The sequence below is a fragment of the Actinia tenebrosa genome, unplaced genomic scaffold (genome assembly GCF_029948245.1).
Source record: "Actinia tenebrosa isolate PJP-AT-01 unplaced genomic scaffold, QUT_ActTen_1.0 PGA_scaffold0__85_contigs__length_37466705, whole genome shotgun sequence".
In the NCBI taxonomy this organism is placed as follows: Eukaryota; Metazoa; Cnidaria; class Anthozoa; order Actiniaria; family Actiniidae; genus Actinia; species Actinia tenebrosa.
The window spans coordinates 9,151,554-9,174,571 of record NW_028292569.1 but is presented as its reverse complement, the minus strand read 5'-3'; the positions used below and the strand labels follow the sequence as shown (position 1 = coordinate 9,174,571).

Genomic DNA, 23,018 nt, shown 5'->3' with positions numbered 1-23,018 from the left:
GCATGAGAATTCTTCTTTTGGAATTCGAATAACTACGATATGGTTTTATTTTCAAAGGCAAAGTATCCCAGCCGTCCTCTATCGACACAGTGTCCAAAAACTCATTTCAGTTTCAAGGGTGGCGTTTCGGTGGTACAGTTGCCTCTCGGCCTTGGGTCTTTTCCTTGCTTCGCGAATTTTTCGCCAGGTTCTCCGGTTTAACAGGTTTATCCAATTTGATCATGTGAATAAGCCATGCCCTGACTTTGATCATCTCAGAGGTCGCTAATCTAAGATATTCTTTTATTACTCGGGGTACTAGGGGTCGGGGCTATATAGCAATTTTTCGCGGGGAACAACTTTAAACCACCCCACCGTACAGTGACACTGAATTGGCTTCCCACAGTTTTTCGCACTTGAATTACAAAATATTTTGGAAACCAAGTCGAAAAGAAAAATATAAATAGGCGTTTGAATTGTCTTAGAGCCATTTATAAACAGTCTAGGTTTATCAGCCAACTTATTGATTCGTTATCTTCGCATTTCTACCTTATCATTCATCTGGTTTCACGTTACTACCGCCTACCTCGAAAGAATTTTTACCCACGTATTGTCCACGTTCGCGCATTAGCTCGATTTCTATGACTATCCAAACATGGCTTTTTTTCATTAGTATATTTAGTCAGATAGCTCTTGACCCCGCCAGAAACTGAAGGGAAATAATCATATCTAAATAATGAAGTCGCCAGACGCAATAATGGCTGTGACTCTCTTGACTTAGATTTAATCCTACTTTAAATTCGTCTGTTGGGATCCCTATGGCTTATCGTCTGATTATCGGAAATGGTCAAAAGGGTTTTTTCGTCTTTGTAATATCCTATTGTATTTGACGATCTTCGGAAAGTATTTCTTCATAAAATGATAATTTTCTTTTTATAAATAGTGTCGCGTTAAAACTTTGTCATTCGACCAATGAAATGGCTGAAAAAAAAGAGGTATTCATGTTACGGAAATCTTGATGGTAATTTTGCACCGCTCCATATATTTATCGCTCTTCAAACATAAATTCGCTTTATAGTTCAGAAGTCGATGACCGAAACCCATTTGATTGCTTAGTACTTGAGCGTGGATGAATTTCAATCGAATATAATTGGTTCCAACACAAAACCTATTGTTCTCCCTGTCACCGGAAAAACAAACACACAGACAAAGATCTTCTCAACACAGATCTTCGTTTTCTGTTCCCAACAACACACGATGGACAAATTGGTTGTATTATTTACTTGTGAAATACTCTTTTTATGTTATGTTGGACATGTGTGATCAATATGCTGTATTTTACGAGTTATATGATCGCCGTCTTGGTAATGTTACCGGCGATCACGGTAAATGGATTTCTGAATTTATACATGAACGAAACAGAAGCCAAGCGAGTGTTAGGCAAGTATTCCTCTTTTTTTCAATTGCAAGTTAATATTTCTAATCAAAACTTATCATTAACGAACTCTTTTTCATCTAATTTGCAGGATTGAGTGGCAATTTTTATTTTATTCGAGACGGAGAAGTAAAAAACAACGCGATCTTATTCAATATGCGAATTCCAAGTGCAGTAAAATGTATAGGCTTCACGTGGTTTTGTACTAGCATGACATCGGTAAGTTAAGAGCCATAGCTATTTTGTGTAATGTTTTCTACGCTTTAACTTTCCCGTTATTTGAAGCAATTGCAATCCGAGCTTTATTACCTTTAAGGATTATGTTAAGATCCGTTAGGGTTAATAATTTTAGTGTAATCTTCTATAGCTTCACACTCGAGTCATCACGTACGACAAAACTCTTTGATCAGTTGTTTAATGGTTCGCTAAAAATACTTTGAATTTTGAATGATAAAAACGAATGTCTAACCTTCCTAAGACCTCATATCATGCATATTCAATCATATATTTCTTTGAACGATGCTGAACTACAGTCATATATGTTATATGGCGTGTATTTGCTTCACAGTATGACAGCAATTCGTTTGAGAGGTCGTTGAAAAAATTGTTGTTTACTAAGATTGAGTTTTTAAAAACCGTTCTATATGCAGCCTATAACATACTCGATAACCGTCGAGTCTCTCAATCCTAATCTTCTACGAAAACCAGCGATAAGAATGCAAGGAGCAGCGCAAAACACTGGATATGTTCCTGAGAAGAAATCAGGTAAGTCTTGGGCATTGATTTTTGCGCATATATTGGATAGTCTCTATAATGCAATTTGAAAGCCATGATTTTGCGGTCTGCGCGTGTTACGCTTTGTGCCAATACTCTGTCAAGTGTGAAAACCCAGTTTGAAATCACTACTGCGGTGATTCTGGGGAATAGATTATCATTTGAACCAAGAATATTCACGTTATTTTATTCGAGTAAGGGATTTTTTGATGTGGTCAATAATCCATTCAGTAGGTCATTAAACTAACTCCTGTTCGTCAACTTATGTTTATAATTAAGAAATTTTTAGAATTTAATCAAAACAAGAAATAAGGGCAGGTCATTCCTGTCTACTCCTGGTTTTGTTTTACATCTTTTTATTCTGAATTTTCGAAAAATAACGTAAAAGGAACAACAGAAAAGACTTGTAATTGTTTCTTATAATTTAAAATTGACTTATATGATTAACCAAATTCTAATTAGAGGTGTGAAAAATATTTTCTCTATATTTACTCAAAGATTTTGTAACATTATTTTATTCAAATCACAATGAAATAAAATTTCGCTTTTTGTCTCTTCATTTCATTTTTTTTACCTTCTCATTTTTCATTTTCATTTAAAAAAATTTCATTCTGAAATACCCAATGAATGATATTATGACATACTACGACCATAATTTTGTGTAGAAGCATTTGAAAAAGATAGAAAATAAATAGAAAAAGAACAAAATACTGAATAGAAGACCACTGGTAGAGCATGCATACAGTGTGACAATCTTTCTTGTTCTTGGTTTTCTTTTTTTTGATTTTTATCCCATTGATTTTTCATATACGATATTTCCTTTATTAAGCCCCCAGCCTTTAATACTCCCCCTTGTAATAAGCCCCTGGTCTGAGGTGCTGAAAATTAAATCTTTTGCCCCCAAACCTAAGGATAATTGTGGTTCTTTTCCTTTAGCAGGGGTTTGAAACTCATTTCATCTGTCAAGATTATGAATAAAAATAATTATGAAGTCTCAAAGATCAGAAAAAATTATTAAGCCCGCGTCCTCTAATAAGTCCCCAGTCCAAAAACACTAAAAAGGGAATAAACCCTTAGGGGGCTTAATGGAGGAAATGGGGTGTATAGAGATTTTCACAAGTTAAGAGCTTGATATCGTTCTCATTCGCGAATGAGCGAGTCTGTGAGGGAGTGAGTAATATGATATGAAAATGAGTGAATAAAAAGGTAACATACTCTTAATAGACACAATAACAAAACTCACAGTTTCCATTTTATTTGAAGTGATATAATATCACTTCTTTGATATGCTTCTTATTTATGGCTTTATTAAAATAAAATCAAACCTAAATCTAAATGTGTAATGAATGGGGATATGTTTTAACTAATGTTGTAATAAACCATAGTTAATGGAGTGGAATGTTTTGGAAACTCCAATAGAACCAAGCTATTGTTTTGTGATTGAGGTTGAACCGTACTGTGATACTGACTGTGCACAATGAACCAAAGCAAGTACAGCTAAAAATACTTATTATTTTCATGTATGAACGTTTTGAAAGCGAAAACTTTCATTCGATGACCAAAAACCATGCAGATAAATATTTATTCCGCAAAATAAGAAAGCATTAAAAAGAGCAATTTGCTTTTCAATAAAAAATTTATATTAATCAAATAACGACTATTTTAGAACGATTTATTAAAGGAAAAAACTTGTATATTCCCTAATACTGTGAACAAATGGAGCAACTTTTCCTTATCTGTGCACGGTCAACGTCATAACAATTGAAAAAGTTGAACGAAAACCTAGGATAATAGGTTTCCCAACCACTCTGATCCTCTAACTATGAAAAACATATTGAGGATGTGGCAAGAATGAAAACCAGCAAGTTTTGCCCTTAAAGAGCTGGTACCACTTATATTTGTATATTTATAATACACTCAGCAAAATTACTCGATTCTGATTGGACAAGAGGAGTACAGTTATATCCCAAATTGTACTCTCTAGAGTTCCAATTAAGTTGCTCAATTTTGTTGAGTGTATTATAAACAAAAAATCGCACAATCTTGTACAATTCCGAATTTATAGATACTCATGATGTTTTGAAAGTTCTCAAATTAAACTTGCCTAAAAGGCTTGTCCAAGTTTGAAAATATTCAAAACATCACTCGTACCTATAAATTCTGAATTATACTCGAGATCGTGCAATTTCCTTTACTAATTGACCTCTGATTTCCATAATAATTTTTTGCTAGGATTCTGTGTTAAAATGGAGTGCAAAGGCACAAAAGATGGTACAGCACAAATACGAATCAACATAACATTAAATGAATATACTAAAAATAAATTAATACCACTTAGCATGAGAAGAACAAAAACTTGTAGGAAAGGTAAGAAAGATAATTTTGTTCTCATTCCCATATGTTATGAAAGATTAAGAACCTGTGCATTTGCTTAAAGAGTAAAAAATATATATACACCTTTTACCAAAAACATTTGTGGAGCCAAAGGAGATAGGCAATAGGTGATAGGTCATTTTCCTGGGCATTCAATGGACTACTTCAATGATATGGCTGCCATCTTACCAGGGTGCAAAACAAAACAAAAATGATGGAAAATATATAGAGTTTTGTGTGTTTTTTTAATGGATAAAAGTGATTGATATGCCATCTTATCTATGCCCCATTATGCCTTATGGAAGATCAGGCTACAGCATTTTAGAAGTAGTCCTTTATGGGTATACAGCTATAAATAGGAATAGTTAGGGTGTTTGAAATTGCTTCCACCACAATTGCAAGCAACACTTATTATTTTGATCAACACTAAACCTGAGTATATATTTACTAAACTTTCTATACAGTTGTAATATTTTTCTTATTTTCTTTATTTTTAGTCCTACCTTTAGTAACCTCTTCAGATGCTTCTTCAAATGTTGCAGACTCAGGTACAGTATAACCAAGATTTTTTATCAAACATGACAAACTTCAATTCCTGGAATAAGTTAAAAAAAATATTTTACAACCACCACTCCCCATTACGGGGCTCTTCTGTGAGGTTCCCTCCACACGCAGTACATATGTAACACCCAACTCACATTAAAAAAGTAACCCTTTTTCTTTATACTATTCCAGGCAAGAAAGATGCAAGCTTCTCCACATCAGAGAAGACTAAAGTGTTTTATATTGCTGTTGGTGTTGCTTGTAGTATAATATTTATTATTGCATTAGCTGTTGCTGCTATCCATGTGCATTCCATGCCATCACCTTCTACCAACAAAGATAGCACAAGGTAAGTAGTTTTTAGACCAGCATGCTTACTAAAATATCCTAAAATTGCCTAATTAGCTTTTTACTTGCATGAATGTGTATTTTGCCAATTGCAACTGTGTTGATAGAGTATCAGATATGTCCATAATCATGCATTTTTGAGTTGTATATTCATATTCATGTGTCTTCACTAATAAATATACAATGATTAAACAGTTAAATGATGCACTAGGGACATGATGACACATGATCTGAGATGGCGGGGGCAACGTCATACCCAAGCTAGAAAAGTCTATTCCAAATAGATCTATGAGTTAGCCATACCCTAACGTTATTTTTGGGCTTCTTATCACTCCTCCCAAGATTTTGCTAAATTACCATCAATTTGATCAGAGCAAAGGTTTTGCAGTTTTTTGAAAAAAACATCTCAGTTCTTACCGAGTCTTGCTCATGGGTTAGCCCAATTCTTTGCAGTGGATCAGATGGAAGTAGTGGTCAATCAAATGGACCTTTAAAACCCAATACAGCAATGGAAAATACTGTACATACAAGCCTGCTTAAGCAAACACCCCAGGTTGCAGTGCAACAACCAAACCAACAATGTGAGTAAATTATCTTTAAAATGTCACAACTCATTTTATGACCAAAACAAGGCACTGAATAGACTCCTTGCAGCACGTCGGAATGCAGCTCAATTTATAGGACAAAATAGGGTTCCAATTCTCAGATTGAAAGATTGAAATTCTTTTGTTTCTTCCTCCAAATTAAGCTCCTTTGATGTCAGATGCAAGGAGTCTATATCAGAATGCATTGCCTTCATTTTGTTATTTCAACGTTTTGACAAAGTTCAGCATGTGTTAAGAAAAGGCATAAAGACAATTAGTTGATCTCATGGTATGGACCTTAATCACACGGCAACACTTAAATGCCAGGCTATGCAGGGAACATTTCATCGTTCCAGTCAACATTGCTGCAGCATGAGGGCTTTAGAGGCTTTTCGCCACCACATGATGGCAGCCATGACAGGAGGCACAACAATAGAGTCTTTTTCTCCTGGGAAACCGGATTCCTTCTCACGTAAATTAGATTAGATCAGATTCACCATCACATGATGGTTCAAAGCCTCTATTGTGTCAGATGACAGAGATTCCTTACTACACATTCCATGACTGTGGCGGATCCAGGCAGGGGTGGTTTTGTGGGTTCCATGGAACCCCCTTTTGTGAGATCTTGTGAAACCAATCATGTTCTTTACGCTGAGTAGAATGACATTGGTGTCCATTTTGGAGCCATTATGGAACCCCCCTTTTTAAACTCCTGGATCTGCCACTGCATGAGGAAAATATACTATGAATAATAATATTTACAGCCTTGTCTTGCTTTTCTGCAAGGTCCTAAAGGGGACTAAATTTTGGTAAAATACTATTACCAGTGGTCCATTGATGACTTTTATCGTAAATACCATTATGGGGATCCTGTTTCATAATGTCCCTTGATGTCCCAAAATTAATATATAGGCAAATTCCAATTAATCTTTAACATTATTTTTGTCCTTAGCAACTGTCAATCACCCACACAACCAAATAAACATTCAGCTTCCTGTCCATAATCCGCCACCCAATCATATTCCAGTCCAAGTTGATGTCAATCACCCCCATCAGCATAACCCAATGCTTCAGCGAACAAACTACATGCTTCCCCGACCATTCCCAGTAACTACCCTTGCCAATGGAGACATCCCTAGTGCTACCAGTAGGACTCATTCTATATCATCAAGTGTAACAGCACCAATGCACAAAGCATCTGTGAGTAGTGCTCCTGTCGAGCTGTACCCCCATGCCGGGGGTCTGACAAGTACCCAGAAAGGAAAGTATGGTAATCGAGATATCAAGGCAGAGCTGGCTCCTCTTGATGTGGACCTGGATAGGATTACTCTAGGAGACTTGTTATATGAAGGTATAATATGATCACACTTTATTATCACTACTATTAAGATTGTGTCATATTCCATATGACTATGGGATAGTCCCCTTGCATGTGACGTCGAAGCAGCTCAATTTGGAGGACAAAACAAAAGAATTTCAATTCATGAGAATTGGAAACCTATTTTTATGTCCTCCAAATTGAGCTGCATTCCGATGGACTGCGAGGGGTCTAAATATAGATATGTGCATGCCTTGCAATGACCGTGCCGTGACTTTTACACGCTGTGATTGGTTAAACAGTTGTCATCATCATTTCCTAAAAGTACTTTGTCATATACTGTCATTCAGTACATAACGAATGCATATTTTGAAAATTTTATTCATTATAGCTGTTCCCATAACAATTGCAAGACAAACTGCGAAGTTTTTTAAAGTCTGCATTTTTGGTTCCCTCAATTATTTTTAAAAAAAATCAATCTTTGGACTTTGAGCATCAGAAGCCACAAGTGTTTGAAGTTTTTCGTAATTCTTTCGTCAGGATGCCTGAGTATAATTGAGCAGATGTCGTACACCCCATGTACTGAATAAGTTTTTTTGCAGATGCAGTCCGTGATGACTTGCAGCTTTTTATTGGAAGAGCAGCGATATCAACTCGCGCTGATTAGCTAATGTTGCAAATTCTGTCCCTTAACCCTAAGCCACTTAAGCTGTTTTTATTTTACGCGCAAATAATTTATTCTCTTATTGTTTGCAAATCCTACAATTTTTATAATATGATTATTTTAAAGGAACATTTGCACGCATATACGAAGGAGTCCTAACGGGTCCAGAAGAACACCTGCAACAAAGTGTTCTGGTAAAGACAGTGTCCGAAATCGCCTCATCAGAACAGGTGAACTTGATGCTGATTGAGTCGTCGATGCTTCGAGACTTGACACACAAAAATCTCATGCCTATAATGAGTGTTTGTTTGGAAGATGAGAAACAACCCCTTGTGATGTTTCCCTTTATGAACCGAGGAAATCTGAAACTGTTCCTCAAGAAGTCGCGCTCACCAGAAGGACTTTCCAAGCGGGTAAGAAACAACATTGGCCTCTTACGAGAGACTGGGGTGAAGCGTCCCTCTAACCACACATTTTTTGTCAATTTCTGACACTCTTGTCTTGGCGTTGCCGACATGGAACATCGCAACGTCTATCCACCCCTGCAGCCCACAAACGTAGAAACGAGTTGAATATTTCAGGAGGAGGGGGGGGGGGGGGGGGGGGGACGTTACGATATCCTTTTCAAGATACACCGCACGATGCACCACATCGTGTGCGCTCCTTTAGAGAACGCTTTGCTAAAAGTTATAATGCGAATTTCAGTGCAGGTGGTGACCTGTTGCAGCTGGCAAGAAGTCGATGGTGCGCACTTTACCCAATCTCTAAATCCGTAATCAATTTTAAGGTTATGCAAACCCAAAGTTACGCAAAATAAAACACTGCGCTTTACTGTAGCTGGCGCCAAAGCAAAACAAACAACTTAAGATCTCAAGCAAAAGCTATGGGACCGTTGCATACTTGGGTAAGTTAGTTCAATTCCCATTTTACTCCTTTCACGCCCCCGAAATACAATACTGTAACATCGCCCGTGAGGGGGATAGAGGGGTGTTTCGTTTTCGTTACCTACAGGTAGTCTCATCATGAATTGTGATGAAATAGTATGTGAAACGTTCTCATTTCCTTATCAAATATATCCAGGGCTGTAGCGGACTTCTTCTGCTTGTTTGATGCCAGAATTCGTATTCCTATAATAAGTCTTTTCTTTACTAATACCCCTTTTAATGGTCTTAATTTTTAGTCGATAACAACGGCTGATCTTGTCCAAATGGGTATTCAAATAGCCAAGGGCATGCAGTACTTGGCTCGTAGGAAAATTGTACATAAGGACTTGGCTGCTAGAAATTGTTTGTAAGTATCAGTAGAGAATAAGAGTAGCGCCGATCACCGAAAAATTATGTAAGGCATTGAAGTAGAATTAGTGTTTAACATACCCATGATACAAACGACCTTTTCCCATTTCAGATTATTCTCTTTAGTATCATTTCTTTGTTTAACAGTTGTGCATAAAAAGGCACGTGAATATAGATACAACTCAAACAAAGAATCTTATTCTCGAGGAAATGTGAATTTTTTTTCTGAAATGGGACATTGGAACACAAGGAATTAAATCTATAGACCCCTTGCATGTGATGTCAAAGCAGCTCAATTTGGAGGACAAAACAAAAGAATTTTAATCTAATGAGAATTGGAAACCTATTGTGATGTCCTCCAAATTGAGCTGCATCACGAAGTAATTCAAGGGGTCTATTGATGTACATTTATTGATACAGCATTTCAATGAATTTCATAGTTTCCCTTTTGTACAATCAGTGTCATACAGGAACCCCAATCATAGTGCTACTAAAGTCATAATTTTTCTCTTTCCCTTCAGTCTCGATGACGAGTTAAACGTCAAGGTAACGGACTGCGCCCTGTCACGTGACTTGTTCCCAGGCGACTATTGCTGTTTATGTGACAACGAAAACCGGCCGGTCAAATGGATGGCTGTAGAAAGCCTTGAATTTAACCGCTATTCCGTAGCCAGTGACGTGGTGAGTCGACACTTCTTGTCCTACTCGTATCTCTAGCTTCATTTCCTGTTGAAGGAGACAGATTATCCCGGTGTTCGACAATATTTAATGTGTTTGGTTTTTAGCCTGCGAAATGTCGTCTGTTTTCCGACGTGATTCCATATATTTTCATTCTCAAAAAATATATCTTGAAAATATTTAATCTCCTAGCCTTCTCAAAAGATTCATTCCCAGATTCGACCCATTTTAGTCAAAGCAAAGGGATTATTAGTCTGATTACTTGACATAAAGGACCCCTTTACTGAATTGTGGTTGGCTGTCGATGTTTTAGGGGTTTGGATGTGGCAAATCACTCTTTTTGTGTTTTGTGGACGCGTTACGTATCAAAAAATTGAAAACACGTGAAATAAATCAATAAAGTTACGCGGCTCAAAGCAATTGCCTTTAAAAACTGCTTTTCCTCTCTCGGTCAGTTCTCCCGCTTATTAAGGTCGACTGTCAAAAACGTATGAAGTGTTGTCAAACCATCATTTTAGGACTTTTTTATAATCTCCCTGGATCCTCTAGACATTTTTGATAAACACTAATTTATGACGTACCTAATCGTTATACATTATTATTATTATCCCCTCCTATAATCGAGACCTGAGAATGAGATTGTCACATTTAAGATCCATACCCATCTAGCTTTCCAATATCCTATCAAATATCTCTTTTATTATATATTATATTTTTTATTGCATTTGCCTATCTATTAATTTTTTCCCATTATCTGTATTTCTTATCAGTGGGCTTATGGAGTGTTGCTATGGGAACTAATGACTCTGGCACAGCAACCTTACGCAAACATCGACGCCTTCGAAATGTTAGCCTTCTTAAAAAAAGGCCATCGTATTGCACAACCACTCAACTGTCCTGATGAACTCTTTACAGTCATAGCTTGTTGCTGGGCTCTGTCAGAGGACGAGAGACCAAGCTTCGGGCAGCTCATTGGCTGTCTGACAGAATTTAACAATGCGCTTAGTAACTTTGTGTGAAAGTTGAAGAACAAGAAATGTGTTAAAATACGCGAGGGCAAGGCGTCTTATCTCAGTTGGAGCGATTCATCCAAGGGATGTCTTGAGGTAGTCTCCAGTCCCTTGGACAGAGCATATGGATCGTGTTATAGCTGCTGCTAGGAGATCACTTAGAAAGCATGTTAGTGAACAATGTCATGTAAATAAAGTGCGACCCAGTTTCCCGAACGAGAGATTCTAAGAATGGATGAAAACATATATATGCCAATTACCGCAGGAGTACCGTCAAGAGATACTTGTGAAGGCAAATCGCTTCTAGTCAGCGGTAATGTAATTAGAGCAAGAAAACCATGACGTCAGATAGATTACTGTAAAGGTCATGGCTTCGAGGACATTGGTTTTTCATTCTACACAAGAGCTTGGCTCAATGTACATAATGAAAGCAACTGAAAAACACAGGAACCCCGCCCATTATAATCAGTAGACTAAAGTTTTACAGAGACTGGATTTTATTATTTTGATCTAGTAAGATAGGACCAGATCAGCAGACTTTAAGGTGAATGTGCATTCACAATACATTGTCGGAGTTGTATATAGTCTACAAGTGGGCGTTCGTGAAGCACGTGTCATTTAAGACATTTAGTGCGGAGCAATCGACAAGTTAAAGAGGATTTCCAAAGCAACATGAATTTTATCGTAGAAATGATGAAGCAAGGTATCTGTCTATAACGTCTGGGAGATTTTACCACTTTATAGGCATTTCTAAGTTCAATAAACAAGATGCATTGTGGTATATCTAGGGTACAGAAAAAAAGCGAAATAAACAAAGAAGCTAGACCACAATGCACCATGTTCACTGCCTCACAACGGGTGCTATTTTTTAAAACAGTGTCCAGGTGTCTTGAGTACCAAAGCGAAGAGTGGGGGCTGGTGCCTAGGGCGTCACTTGTAGCTGCGATGTCACGTGATCACAGACACTGAAGACTTTAATTTTAGGAATAAAATTTATAATACAACATGTGCAAAGAGATTAGGAACTGGGCAAAAGAAAATAACTGTAGTCAGTACTTTATACAAGCTAGAAAACTAACAAAATGATAAACCGTACTGGGAATTAAACGACATATTTAAGAATGTTTTTTAAGACAGTTTTTTTACCTCGGCCGATCAGCTACGCTTCAGGAACCCAAAACGTTTTTTCCAGGAGTAGGTGTTCTGTCAGCCTCTCCCTCTCAGGCGCCTCTAGTCATCAGCTGATCGGCTTGATACTATATTCTCTACTTTCACATCCCCATAATACTTTGCGTCTTAGGGGGGTAACCAGAGGGTAAAAACCCACTTATTTTGCTGAAGGCTGATCAGACAATGTTGACAATACCTTGTTTGGTATCCAAAAATAAAATGAAGAAGTAAAAAACAGAATAAGATAGAAGCTTGAAGACGTTTAAGGTAAATCTTAAACATTTTTTCGTAAGTCAATACATTTTCTGTAAGACCAAAACTCTTGATGATCTGTACACGCAAAAATAACTTGGAATAAACTGATAGTCAGTATTGTGCAGATAAAAGCAGGTATAGTATAAATTCAATTAAGAAACCTTTCAATTTGGAACAGTTTTATTTATTGGTTACCCCCCTCCCCCCCAAAGACGCAAGGCATTATGGGGATGTGAAAGTCGAGAATACAAGCGGACAAGGTCATGCAGCTAAGTGAAAACCAGCTATCCTCCTGGCAAAAGGCACGACGAGTGGACCCGACGACGCTCAGCATCATTAAGGCATGGCTCTCAGATGAAAAACTGATTAGCTATATCATAGCCAGTTTTCTACGAATCTTCCCCAAACTTGGCAAGTTAATGTCTTTTGTGAAAAGAAGGAACCTTAGAGCCTTGGTTACCATGGAAACTGTCATATACCTGATTGTTAATGTCATACTGATCACGTGACTGTACTCTGATATATAATGATCTAGATTGTAAACAGTGATTCAGAACTTGTACTAGCGAGAGCACGAATAAATCAATCTATAAATCTATAACATGGTGTCAGAAGTGGGATTCTGAGAACTCCAAAGAGCAATGGCGGGACTACAATGGGCAGCCCCCAAACCACCATCATTCGAAGGGAACGTTAGCGAAGCCTGGAGGCGCTTCGAGGAGCATTGGAAGCTATTCGAGAAGACAGAGTTGAGGACAAAGTCTGAGGAAGAGAAATGATTGACGAATCCATGACACCTGTCATTCACCCACCAGGAAAACTACCAGCTGCGCTTCGAGACAGGGTGCAAACCAAGCTAAATGAAATGGAAGAACAAGGCGTAATCCTTAAAGTTGAGGAACCAACGCAATGGGTCAACTCGATGGTAGTCAACGAGAAAAAGAATGGCGATCTGAGAATATGCATAGATCCGCGTGATCTTAACAAAGCAATCAAGCGTGAGCATTATCAACTACCAACTCTACAAGAGATAATGGGCAGACTGGCAGGCGCCAAATACTTCAGTAAACTAGACGCAAAATCGGGGTTTTGGCAAATCCCGCTGGACACGGAAAGTTCCTACTTAACAACCTTCAACACGCCCTTCGGGAGATATAGATTTTCTGTCGTCCCTTTTGGCGTTATCTTTGCTCAAGAAGTCTTCCACCGAACCCTCAATGAAAAGCTCAACGACATAGAGGGATGCGAAACAGACATCGACGACATTCTGGTCTGGGGTCGTACCATAGAGGAGAACGACGCGCGCCTCGAAAGAGTTCTTAACCGGGTGAAGGAAATCAACCTCACACTGGGCATTGACAAGTGTGAACTTCGCCGCCAGGAGATAACCTATCTTGGCGTAACACTAACACAGGATGGGCTAAGACACCAGAGTGAAGTTGGTGTCAGGTTTTAGAGTCAGATTTTTGAGTCAGGTTTTCGGATCTAGGGTCAAATTTTTTCCGGGGGGCGTCACATCATGTTGAACACAAAGTGCTCTATATTCGAAGAAACGCTTTGATTTACTATAAAACCCACACCAAGCTTTACTCACACGATATTTCTTGAGATTCGTTGTTTTTGGGGATCGAAACACTCACCTCAAAGAAAATAAACAGCGGTTTCAGATTTTTTGAGCTGTTTTATCTACTATCAACGGGCTTCATGCCACAAATACTTCGAGTACCGCTCCCTTATATCGAGTTACTGAACCCTTTTATTTCAAAATGTTGACGCACTTTTTCTTAACGAAAAATATCCATGCTTTACGTCGAATAAGCCAAGCCGTAGTTTGATGTCCAAATATACTGTCGATGAAGCAGTACACATAAAAGCATTAAGAAATATCACTTGATGTCAGATTTTTGAGTCAGATTTTTCTGTCACGCCGCGTGAGAGAGTGATCATGTTACAAAGCAGATTACAATACGTGATTATAGGGTTTAGTTAGCTCAATGATCCCCAAAGACAACGAATCTCAAGAAATATCGTGTGAGTAAAGCTTGGTGTGGGTTTTATAGTAAATCAAAGCGTTTCTTCGAATATAGAGCACTTTGTGTTCAACATGATGTGACGCCCCCCGGAAAAAATCTGACACTAGATCCGAAAACCTGACTCAAAAATCTGACTCTAAAACCTGACACCAACTTCACTCTGGTGGTCTGACCAGACAACAACAAGATAAAGGCAATTACCGAGTATACTAAACCGGAAAGCAAACAAGACGTTCAACGTCTTCTAGGCATGGTCAATTTCGTGGCGAAGTTTGCACCCCATATTTCTGAGGTAACTACACCACTCAGGGAACTGCTCAAGAAGGATACAGAATTTCATTGGATAGAAATACATGATCAAGCGTTTTCGGATCTCAAGGCTCTGCTCACGCAACCGGAAACTCTACGCTACTATGACGTGTCTAAACCTGTCACTTTGCAAGTTGACGCCTCGCAGAATGGGCTCGGTGCAGCACTCATCCAGGACAATGGTCCTGTGGCTTATGCTTCAAAGGCATTAAACGAAACTCAGAAACGATATGCGCAAATTAAAAAGGAGCTGCTAGCAGTATTATTCGGCTGCAAACGCTTCCACCAATTTGTTTACGGAAAATCTGTCCTTGTTGAATCTGATCACAAGCCATTAGAAGCAATATTCACGAAGCCGTTATCACAGGCGCCATCAAGGTTGCAAAAGATACTAATGCAACTCCAAGCTTACGATATAACCCTAGTATACAAGAAAGGGACTGAAATGTACCTGGTAGACGCGTTATCACGGGCATTTCCTACTACCGTAGTAAACGAAGAGTTCGAGAAAGAAATGGATTCCGAAAAGTTCATACATCTAATGTCTACGGAGGGCTACGTGACGGATCGCAAGCTGAACGAGATTCGAAATGAAATAAACACAGATGAAACGACGCAAATATTGATCAATCAAATAAGGAATGGCTGGCCGGAGAATCGACATCTGGTACCATTGGAAATTCGAGAATATTACCCTTACAGACACGAATTAACTGAACAAGATGGACTTGTCTTTAAGGCACACAATGTGCTTATTCCCGCGAAACTGAGATCAGAAACACTGGCTAAGTTACACCGCGCACACCAGGGCCTAAACAAGACGAGGCGCCTGGCACGTGAATGCATATTTTGGCGTGGGATGAGCAAAGAAATTGAGGATATGATATCGCAATGTCCCACATGCTTGGAGCAAAGGAGGACCAACTGTAAGGAACCATTACAACCACACGAGCTTCCCAAGCGGCCATGGCAAAGGGTCGCGACTGATCTATTTGAATGGAAGGGTAAACCTCACATAGTAATTGTTGATTACTACAGCCGTTTTCCTGAAATTGCTGAATTGCGTGACATTAAATCGCGAACAGTCATCAATAAATGCAAATCTATATTCAGTAGACACGGAATTCCCGAAGAAATCGTATCAGACAACGGTCCACAATACGCGTCCCAAGAGTTCACTAAATTCGCATCAGACTAAGGGCTTACTCACACTACAACAAGCCCCCACTACCCGCAATCGGGCGGGATGCACGAAAGAGCAGTACAAACAGCAAAGGCTATTCTGAATAAAACGCTGCTTAGTGGTCAAGACCCGTATCTGGCTCTGCTTGACTACAGGAACACTCCCATTGATGGAGTCACGCCATCACAAGCACTAATGGGCAGAAAATTACGCTCCGATATCCCGGCAAAACCTTCAACACTAACTCCTAAACTGATCGACCACCAGGAGTTCATCATGAAGAGGAAAGATGATCAGGTGACTCAGAAATTCTACTATGATAGGTCAGCAAAACCCTTAGAGAGCCTAAAAAAAGGGGACACCGTAAGATTCAAGCAAACTCCTGAATCACCTATCTGGAAACCCGCTACAATTGTGGATTCTCACCATACCCCAAGGAGCTATATACTTCAAACAGCCGATGGTGCAGAATATCGAAGAAATAGAAAGCACATCATGAAAACCAAAGAGCTACCTACACCACTCTCTACAGAACCCGATTCAACACCGACGGAAAATCTTGAACAAGCTGAATTAGCTATAGAGAACAAACAGGATGACATGAGTCCTCCTACGAATACGGATGCATGCAAAAAGCGGCGATCTGGAAGGATTGTCAAACCAGTGAAACGTTACGGATTTGACAACTAGCGAATTGTATGTTTAATTTTAGACATTCCTTGAACAATTGAACATTTATCTATTATCATGGGTTTGTTTATTATGACTTGATTACTACGTGATTTCACCATATCAAAACCGTATACTCAAATTTCATATTCTATCATCTCTTATTGATAACCTTTAGAAAAAGAGAGATGTCATATACCTGATTGTTAATGTCATACTGATCACGTGACTGTACTCTGATATATAATGATCTAGATTGTAAACAGTGATTCAGAACTTGTACTAGCGAGAGCACGAATAAATCAATCTATAAATCTATAACAGAAATTAAGTCACGTGACCACAAGACCGCCATCTTGGATTTTTAAACAAGCCGTTTGTAAACGTACCGAAACATCTTTAAAAGTCATGAAATTGCAGATTACTATTCATATTTACAATGCCTATATGGATCTAATTGGATATCTTGGAAATTATTTTAAGTTTAATTTTTAGAATATTTTCTATTTTTTCCAAAAAATTAAAAATATTCTAAAAATTAAACTTAATATAATTTCCAAGATATCCAATTAGATCCATATAGGTATTGTAAATATCAAAAGGAATATGGATTTTCAGGACTTTTGAAATAGTATCAATACGATTACAAACGATTTTTTTAAAATCCAAGATGGCGGCCTTGTGATCACGTGTCCTGGTTTCCATGGTAACAGATATGCGGTAATTGCTTGCCTTGAAGAATTACTACTACGAGCCAAATTTGGGAAAGATTCATAGTAAACTGTCAAAGATATGAATAAATAACTGATTTTCCATCACTTCCTCAAAAGAGCCATGCCTTAATGGTGCTGAGCGCACGGAATTAGTCGGCCACGCAGTTTGGGACAGCAGCAACCTAAGGACTTCAAGCTTGCGTTTTGGCAAAAGACCACCCTCGTCTTAATACAACATTTAAAGCTTTCTAAGTTATGGGGAGAAATTATGTCCAGAGGGCCCAACACACCCCTCTTAGTAGTACGCTTAGCTGTGGGTGACACAGGACTAATATTTCTACCCATTTCTTACCTCATACAGTGCAAACAAAGAGGTGCAGTTTCGGTGGTGAGATTCGGTTCCCACATATGTGTTTCGTTACATGACGCCACATGAAACTCTCAAAAATAAGTCCTTCTTGTGACATCACAACAAGACCGACGTCATGTCAAAGAACTCAGAAAGGGAGGTGGGAAAATAGTCCCCTTCACAGTTCCCTGCTCCATCTTGAAAGGTAGCCGTGCCTTTGCATCGAAGCGAGACGAACGGTGAGCTTGCAATGATAGAAACCTTATTTTGACACCTTGGACAATTATTCATATGTCTATATTGTTGCAAGCTCACCGTTCGTCTCGCTTCGATGCAAAGGCACGGCTACCTTTCAAGATGGCGCAGGGAACTGTGAAGGGGTCTATTGAAACCATAGCAAAAATAAAGACAAAAATTATAATCAAAAGAAACTGTTTCTAGTCACCAGGATTTGCTCTACAGGTCACACGAGCTGTTGAATTGTGTCAAAAAGAATACAAATCAACCTGCCGCATGGCAAACTCGTGGATACCCTCTGATTCCTACTTACACTCTTGAGATATTGGGTTCCCTGTGCTCCTCTTCACGTTTCCCTGACAAGAGCGTTGCGTTATGCGTTATTACTCATTATATCTTGACCTCCTCATCATCGGGTCATCTGGCTATTTCATATTTCATCTGATGCAACCTGCATCAACCTTTTCTTGATTCTTTTGACATAAATGATTCGAAGGTAAAGCTATGACCACAGCTATGTCGGCGAGTGTGAGTATGCTCAGTGCTAGACATCATCCTACATCGAATAGTGAGATTCCAGCTCCCGATGATATATAGTAATGAAGTCCGAAAGTATGCTTCGCGTAACGTTCGTTAGCGGATGACTTGAGACGTTTGATAAAGTTTAATTATCGATAATATCTTAGTAAGCGAGCAAGTGCGGTGAGCGAGTGAAATGTTTCTGCTAGCAGGATGCGCGTGTAGTTAATTATGTAAAAAAATGTATGCAATTTAATCCAATAAATTTGGGGGGGGGGGATTGACAATCAAATAATGTACACGTGGCGAACATGGTTCAAAGACATGTCGAACATTTTAGCTAAATATAAGGTCATATGTTGTATCCAAGTAGATTGATTACATAAATATTTTCATATATATATCACTACAGCAAATTGTATGCGAAATTTGCATTTGTCTTATCTCTGACTTTTGAGACAGGGGCGTTTTTTTCAACCGTGAAGTGTTTTCGTATGATCGCACATGACTTATTTCTCCAAATCTAGTGTCCTTAAAAAATCGCTTTATTCGTATATCACCAAATTATACAAAGTCCCCCTTCACATCAAGTCCCTCTTTAAAGTAAAGAGTACCACCAGGTCTTCCCGAAGGGGCATACAGTTGGAAATTCATCCACGAGTGAGGTTGGAAATCGGAAAAGAATCGGCACAATATAGAGGACCGGTAATTTGGACATTTTTGAACAGGAAAGTCAACATAAAAGAGACTACAAGTAAAGACAAATTTAAACAATTTTTACGAAATTTTTCTAAAGACATAAATAATTTTTCCTTTGATGCTCCCATGGTAGCAAATAAACATAGTGACTTTTTATATAAATTTTAACTTAATAGTTTAGCATTTTATTCATTTAAACCCATTCATTTATTTATTTTCTTTCATTAATATTATCCAAATTGTTTTATAAATGTGTTTTTACATTTAGTTAATTTATTTTAGTAATGATAGTTTCTTGTATATAATTTCTTGCTGCTCTCCAGTACGCTCAAACGATCATTCTTGATAAAACTCGAGTGCTTCTTACACCATAAATCCACAGTTGGAGTTCAACGTCGCGAGTTTTTAAATACCGGACCTATTTTATGTTATTTAAAAGTACTAATTTTACACGCTACAAAATATTACCGTTAATATTCAAATACCACAACACCACAGAACAAGATATTGGGCTGCCTGTGGAGAAACGAGAGGTTCTGGTTGCAACCTGAATCTCGGACCGAAAGTCTCAACTGCGCATACCATTATCGTACCATATTCCAACAAGAACGAACAAGACTATTTCAAGAAACATACTTCACAAACTAATATCGTCATTTTTACATTCAGTTATTACGGTAATATTTTTTGCCAAAATTCATTTTCCAATAGCCAAACTGAAACTACGAATTCAAAGGTGGCGCAAAGTCAATTCCCTTAAAGTTCGTGGTCCAACGAAAACTCCATTTTCCCAAGTACTGCTAGCTTTTTTCCAGCTTCGAAGATCAAGATATTTTTCAGTCTCTCGGCTCCTTGTGCATTCAAAGTGTTCATAACCTGGTTTTCTTAAGTGTACAGGCTAAATGTCCAGTTAACGATCTGAACTTTGAAAACGTTTTTCAATAAACTCTTCATTATTTGAAGTTGGGTGAAAACCACCCTAAGTCAACTAGAAGAAATAACTAGCTAAAAACTAGTGTGAGCTGCGTCGGTGTTTGTAATGAAACTGTAATGATAAAACGGTAAATTTAACACCGTGAAAAGATGAAAAACTTACTGACGTTTCGGACGCTAGTCCTTCGTCGGAGTAAAAGAGCTTAGAAAACTCATTAATAATTCATGAAGGAAACACAATAGAAATCAGTGACTATGAAGGTGATTTTATATCTGATATAGATTCGTCTTCATTTGCATAAACTTTAACTTGGATTTTCTCTATCAAACTTGGTTCATTTCTTAAATAATTCTGTACATTATAAGAACATACATCATGAGTTTTCTAAGTCGTTTAATAAACTCGCAGATCGTGTCTTATCGGGTCTAAAGCCACTCGGCTGCGCCTCGTGTTTTATACCCGATAAAACACTCCTGCTCGTTTTTTAAACAGTACTAAGTCAACTAATCAAGTACGGAAAAATATGCTTACTTCCCTACGCGAATACTTTCTACCAAATATATCGATCGCGACTTATTTCAGACTAAAATTTACCCTAAAATGTTTAAATCAAGTGGGTATGCTGAATAAGAAATTATTTATAATTATAATCATGATTATGCATGCAGCAGGTCGTATTCATACACATGAGATGAAAATAGAATGTCTATACTATACTAACAGCCATTCCCTATTAAGAAGTGCTATAAAATTCTAAGGATTTCCAGACGTATACAGATAAAATCCAAAGCTAAAGAAAAAAATGAAATAAAAAAGATCCAATAATGAATAAGCGGGCCTTCAGCTTGTACGGGGAGGGGGGAAGGGGGTCGGGTTGGGGGTGGGGGTGGGTGGTGACGCTATAGCGAGTCTGTTAAACATGTTTTTAAAGAGACCTTGTGGGCTTTGATATTGGTTGCTATGATGAAAATATCGACGTTGCTAGGCATATGGAATGCACTTGCTATCAACAAATTTCCCCCTGACTCCAGTCCACGTGCAATTACCGAAATTAGCATGTCATTTACCCTCAAATCATCAACAAAGACGTAAACAGCCTTAACGTATCATATGTATAACTCACCACCTCTTTCTCTTTTACTCCGACGAAGGACTAGCGTCCGAAACGTCAGTAAGTTTTTTCATCTTTTCACGGTGTATAATTTACCCTTTTATCATTTATGTATAACTCATTAGATCTCTTTGGGCGAAGTACAAAATATCCCCTCATTTCTCTTTAGCAACTTCCATCTTTAATTCGATTCATTCATTAATGATCCGGATAAACATTCGTAAAATCATGCGACGGAAACTTTAAGTTTTAAAAAGACAGCCCGTCAATGTAACTCATTAATTTTCAATGTCTGGGTGCATTTGAGCAAGCAATTAGTTTTTTTGTTTGTTTTTTTTTTTTTTTGCCCATGAATAATATGTCTTCAAAAAGAAGTTATTATAGTATAAAACCGCCATGTAAACCACACAGAAATAACAATAACCGATTCAGCTTAATTCAAGCACCACACGAAACGCACTTTGGCTCATCTTACTCAATGATTTTCCCGCCAAAACAACTCACAACTTGTAAAGGATTCTGGGATTGAACGTGCCAATTCCAAACAAGCTTGCTAAAATAATAGCGCATTAATTGAGAAAAAGGTGACCTTTCCAAATGAATGTTTTGCTAAGGATTTAAAGGGTTAGAAACCAAAGCTGGTATATATGATATCTACGGAAATAAACGCTGGTACGGTTTCAAAAGCAAGCTACGGCGAATGACCGAATAATTTCCTGCTGACATTCACAATACAAAATTAAGATAAGTTTATCTAACGTAATTTCGACTTTAAGCAGCAAAAAAACTTGGTCAACAATTCGCTATATTATCATTATGATCTTTTGAGAATCAGCGGAGGATAATAATTTGTGACTGAGATACCGCGAATGAAGTAGTGCTCTTGAGCAAAGTAGTATTCGTGCAATCAAGGAATGTAGATTTGGGACCAACTGCTGAGATCGACTGGTTAATGCAGAAAAAATTAGTAATTTTGTCCGAATTGAGATAAATAAATTTAAGATTGAGGTTTTGTCAACCAAAGAAAAATGTATGCATTATGAAAGGTTGAATTTTGACATGAACGGCATTCTTGTTTCACAGCCTTAAGTGAAGATGACTGAAGACTGGAGGGTGAACCTTGATAATCACGAGATAGTTGCGACAGTCGCTATTGACTTCAGCAAGGGCTTTTGTATCAGTACTATATAAACTGCTCGCTCAGTAAATTTCTTGCATCGAGAACTATTTTTGGCATCTACTTTTTACTTCCCTGGAATAAGGTTTACGTCTTGAGACCAAGAACTTGCCAGCGACGAGTCCAATCATGTCTTGGCTCAATACATTTATACTCAAAAACATTTTCAATTCACTTGAAAGGTTGGTCAATAAGAACCTGATACGCCCTAAAGATTGCCAAGTCGTAAATAATAAATCTAGATGTCTAATAAACACGATCTTCTAAACACAGGTTCAAGGTATATAGGGTTGCACAAACCAGTGGTCGATTTTGCAAAGCAATATTCAGTTCCTGATTTTCGGCTTTTTCCCCGCAGAAATTTAATATTTCCATGAAAAAAGCCGACCCCCTAGAATTGGGTTGCGTTTGTATAAAAATAGAAATATGGAAATACTGACGTCCTGCTGTGAGATAAGTGAAGGAAAATAATTGAATAAATATATGTTTAGGGATCGTATTATCACAAATTTCGCTCTCCTATTGGCTGAATTTAAAGAAAAATAGAGATTAGCCAATCAAGCAGAATCACATGACAGAATAGTGAATTTTGCACTTGCTGGGAAGGCAAGAATTTTTAGCGGTTTTACTAAGAGCTGATCAGTGACGTTTGATGACGTGCC

At 38.0% G+C, this 23,018-nt stretch overlaps 1 protein-coding gene across 2 annotated transcripts; it reads left to right on the top strand.

The window, feature by feature from the left end:
- Positions 1–1,000: 1,000 nt before the first annotated feature.
- Positions 1,001–12,122, top strand: LOC116302522 (inactive tyrosine-protein kinase RYK). 2 transcript variants are annotated; one of them, XM_031711842.2, is made up of 12 exons: positions 1,001–1,419; positions 1,506–1,633; positions 2,065–2,179; positions 4,421–4,555; positions 5,059–5,109; positions 5,297–5,453; positions 5,906–6,033; positions 6,989–7,387; positions 8,145–8,431; positions 9,199–9,308; positions 9,832–9,991; positions 10,759–12,122. In XM_031711842.2, the coding sequence occupies exons 1-12, from the start codon at positions 1,281–1,283 to the stop codon at positions 11,005–11,007; spliced, it is 2,058 nt and encodes a 685-aa protein (XP_031567702.2). In that variant the 5' UTR covers positions 1,001–1,280; the 3' UTR covers positions 11,008–12,122. The 2 variants fall into 2 exon arrangements, with proteins under 2 accessions (XP_031567702.2, XP_031567701.2); XM_031711841.2 differs by having other exon boundaries at positions 1,002–1,419; positions 5,891–6,033.
- The last annotated feature ends 10,896 nt before the right edge of the window (positions 12,123–23,018 follow it).

Bases quoted from the DNA above. Each gene is read 5' to 3' on its own strand.
- LOC116302522 (XM_031711841.2), top strand. From the start codon at position 1,281: ATGTTATGTTGGACATGTGTGATCAATATGCTGTATTTTACGAGTTAT. The intron at 5,454-5,890 runs GTAAGTAGTTTT...CTCATGGGTTAG, and splicing joins ACCAACAAAGATAGCACAAG to CCCAATTCTTTGCAGTGGAT. The intron at 9,992-10,758 runs GTGAGTCGACAC...ATTTCTTATCAG, and splicing joins ATTCCGTAGCCAGTGACGTG to TGGGCTTATGGAGTGTTGCT.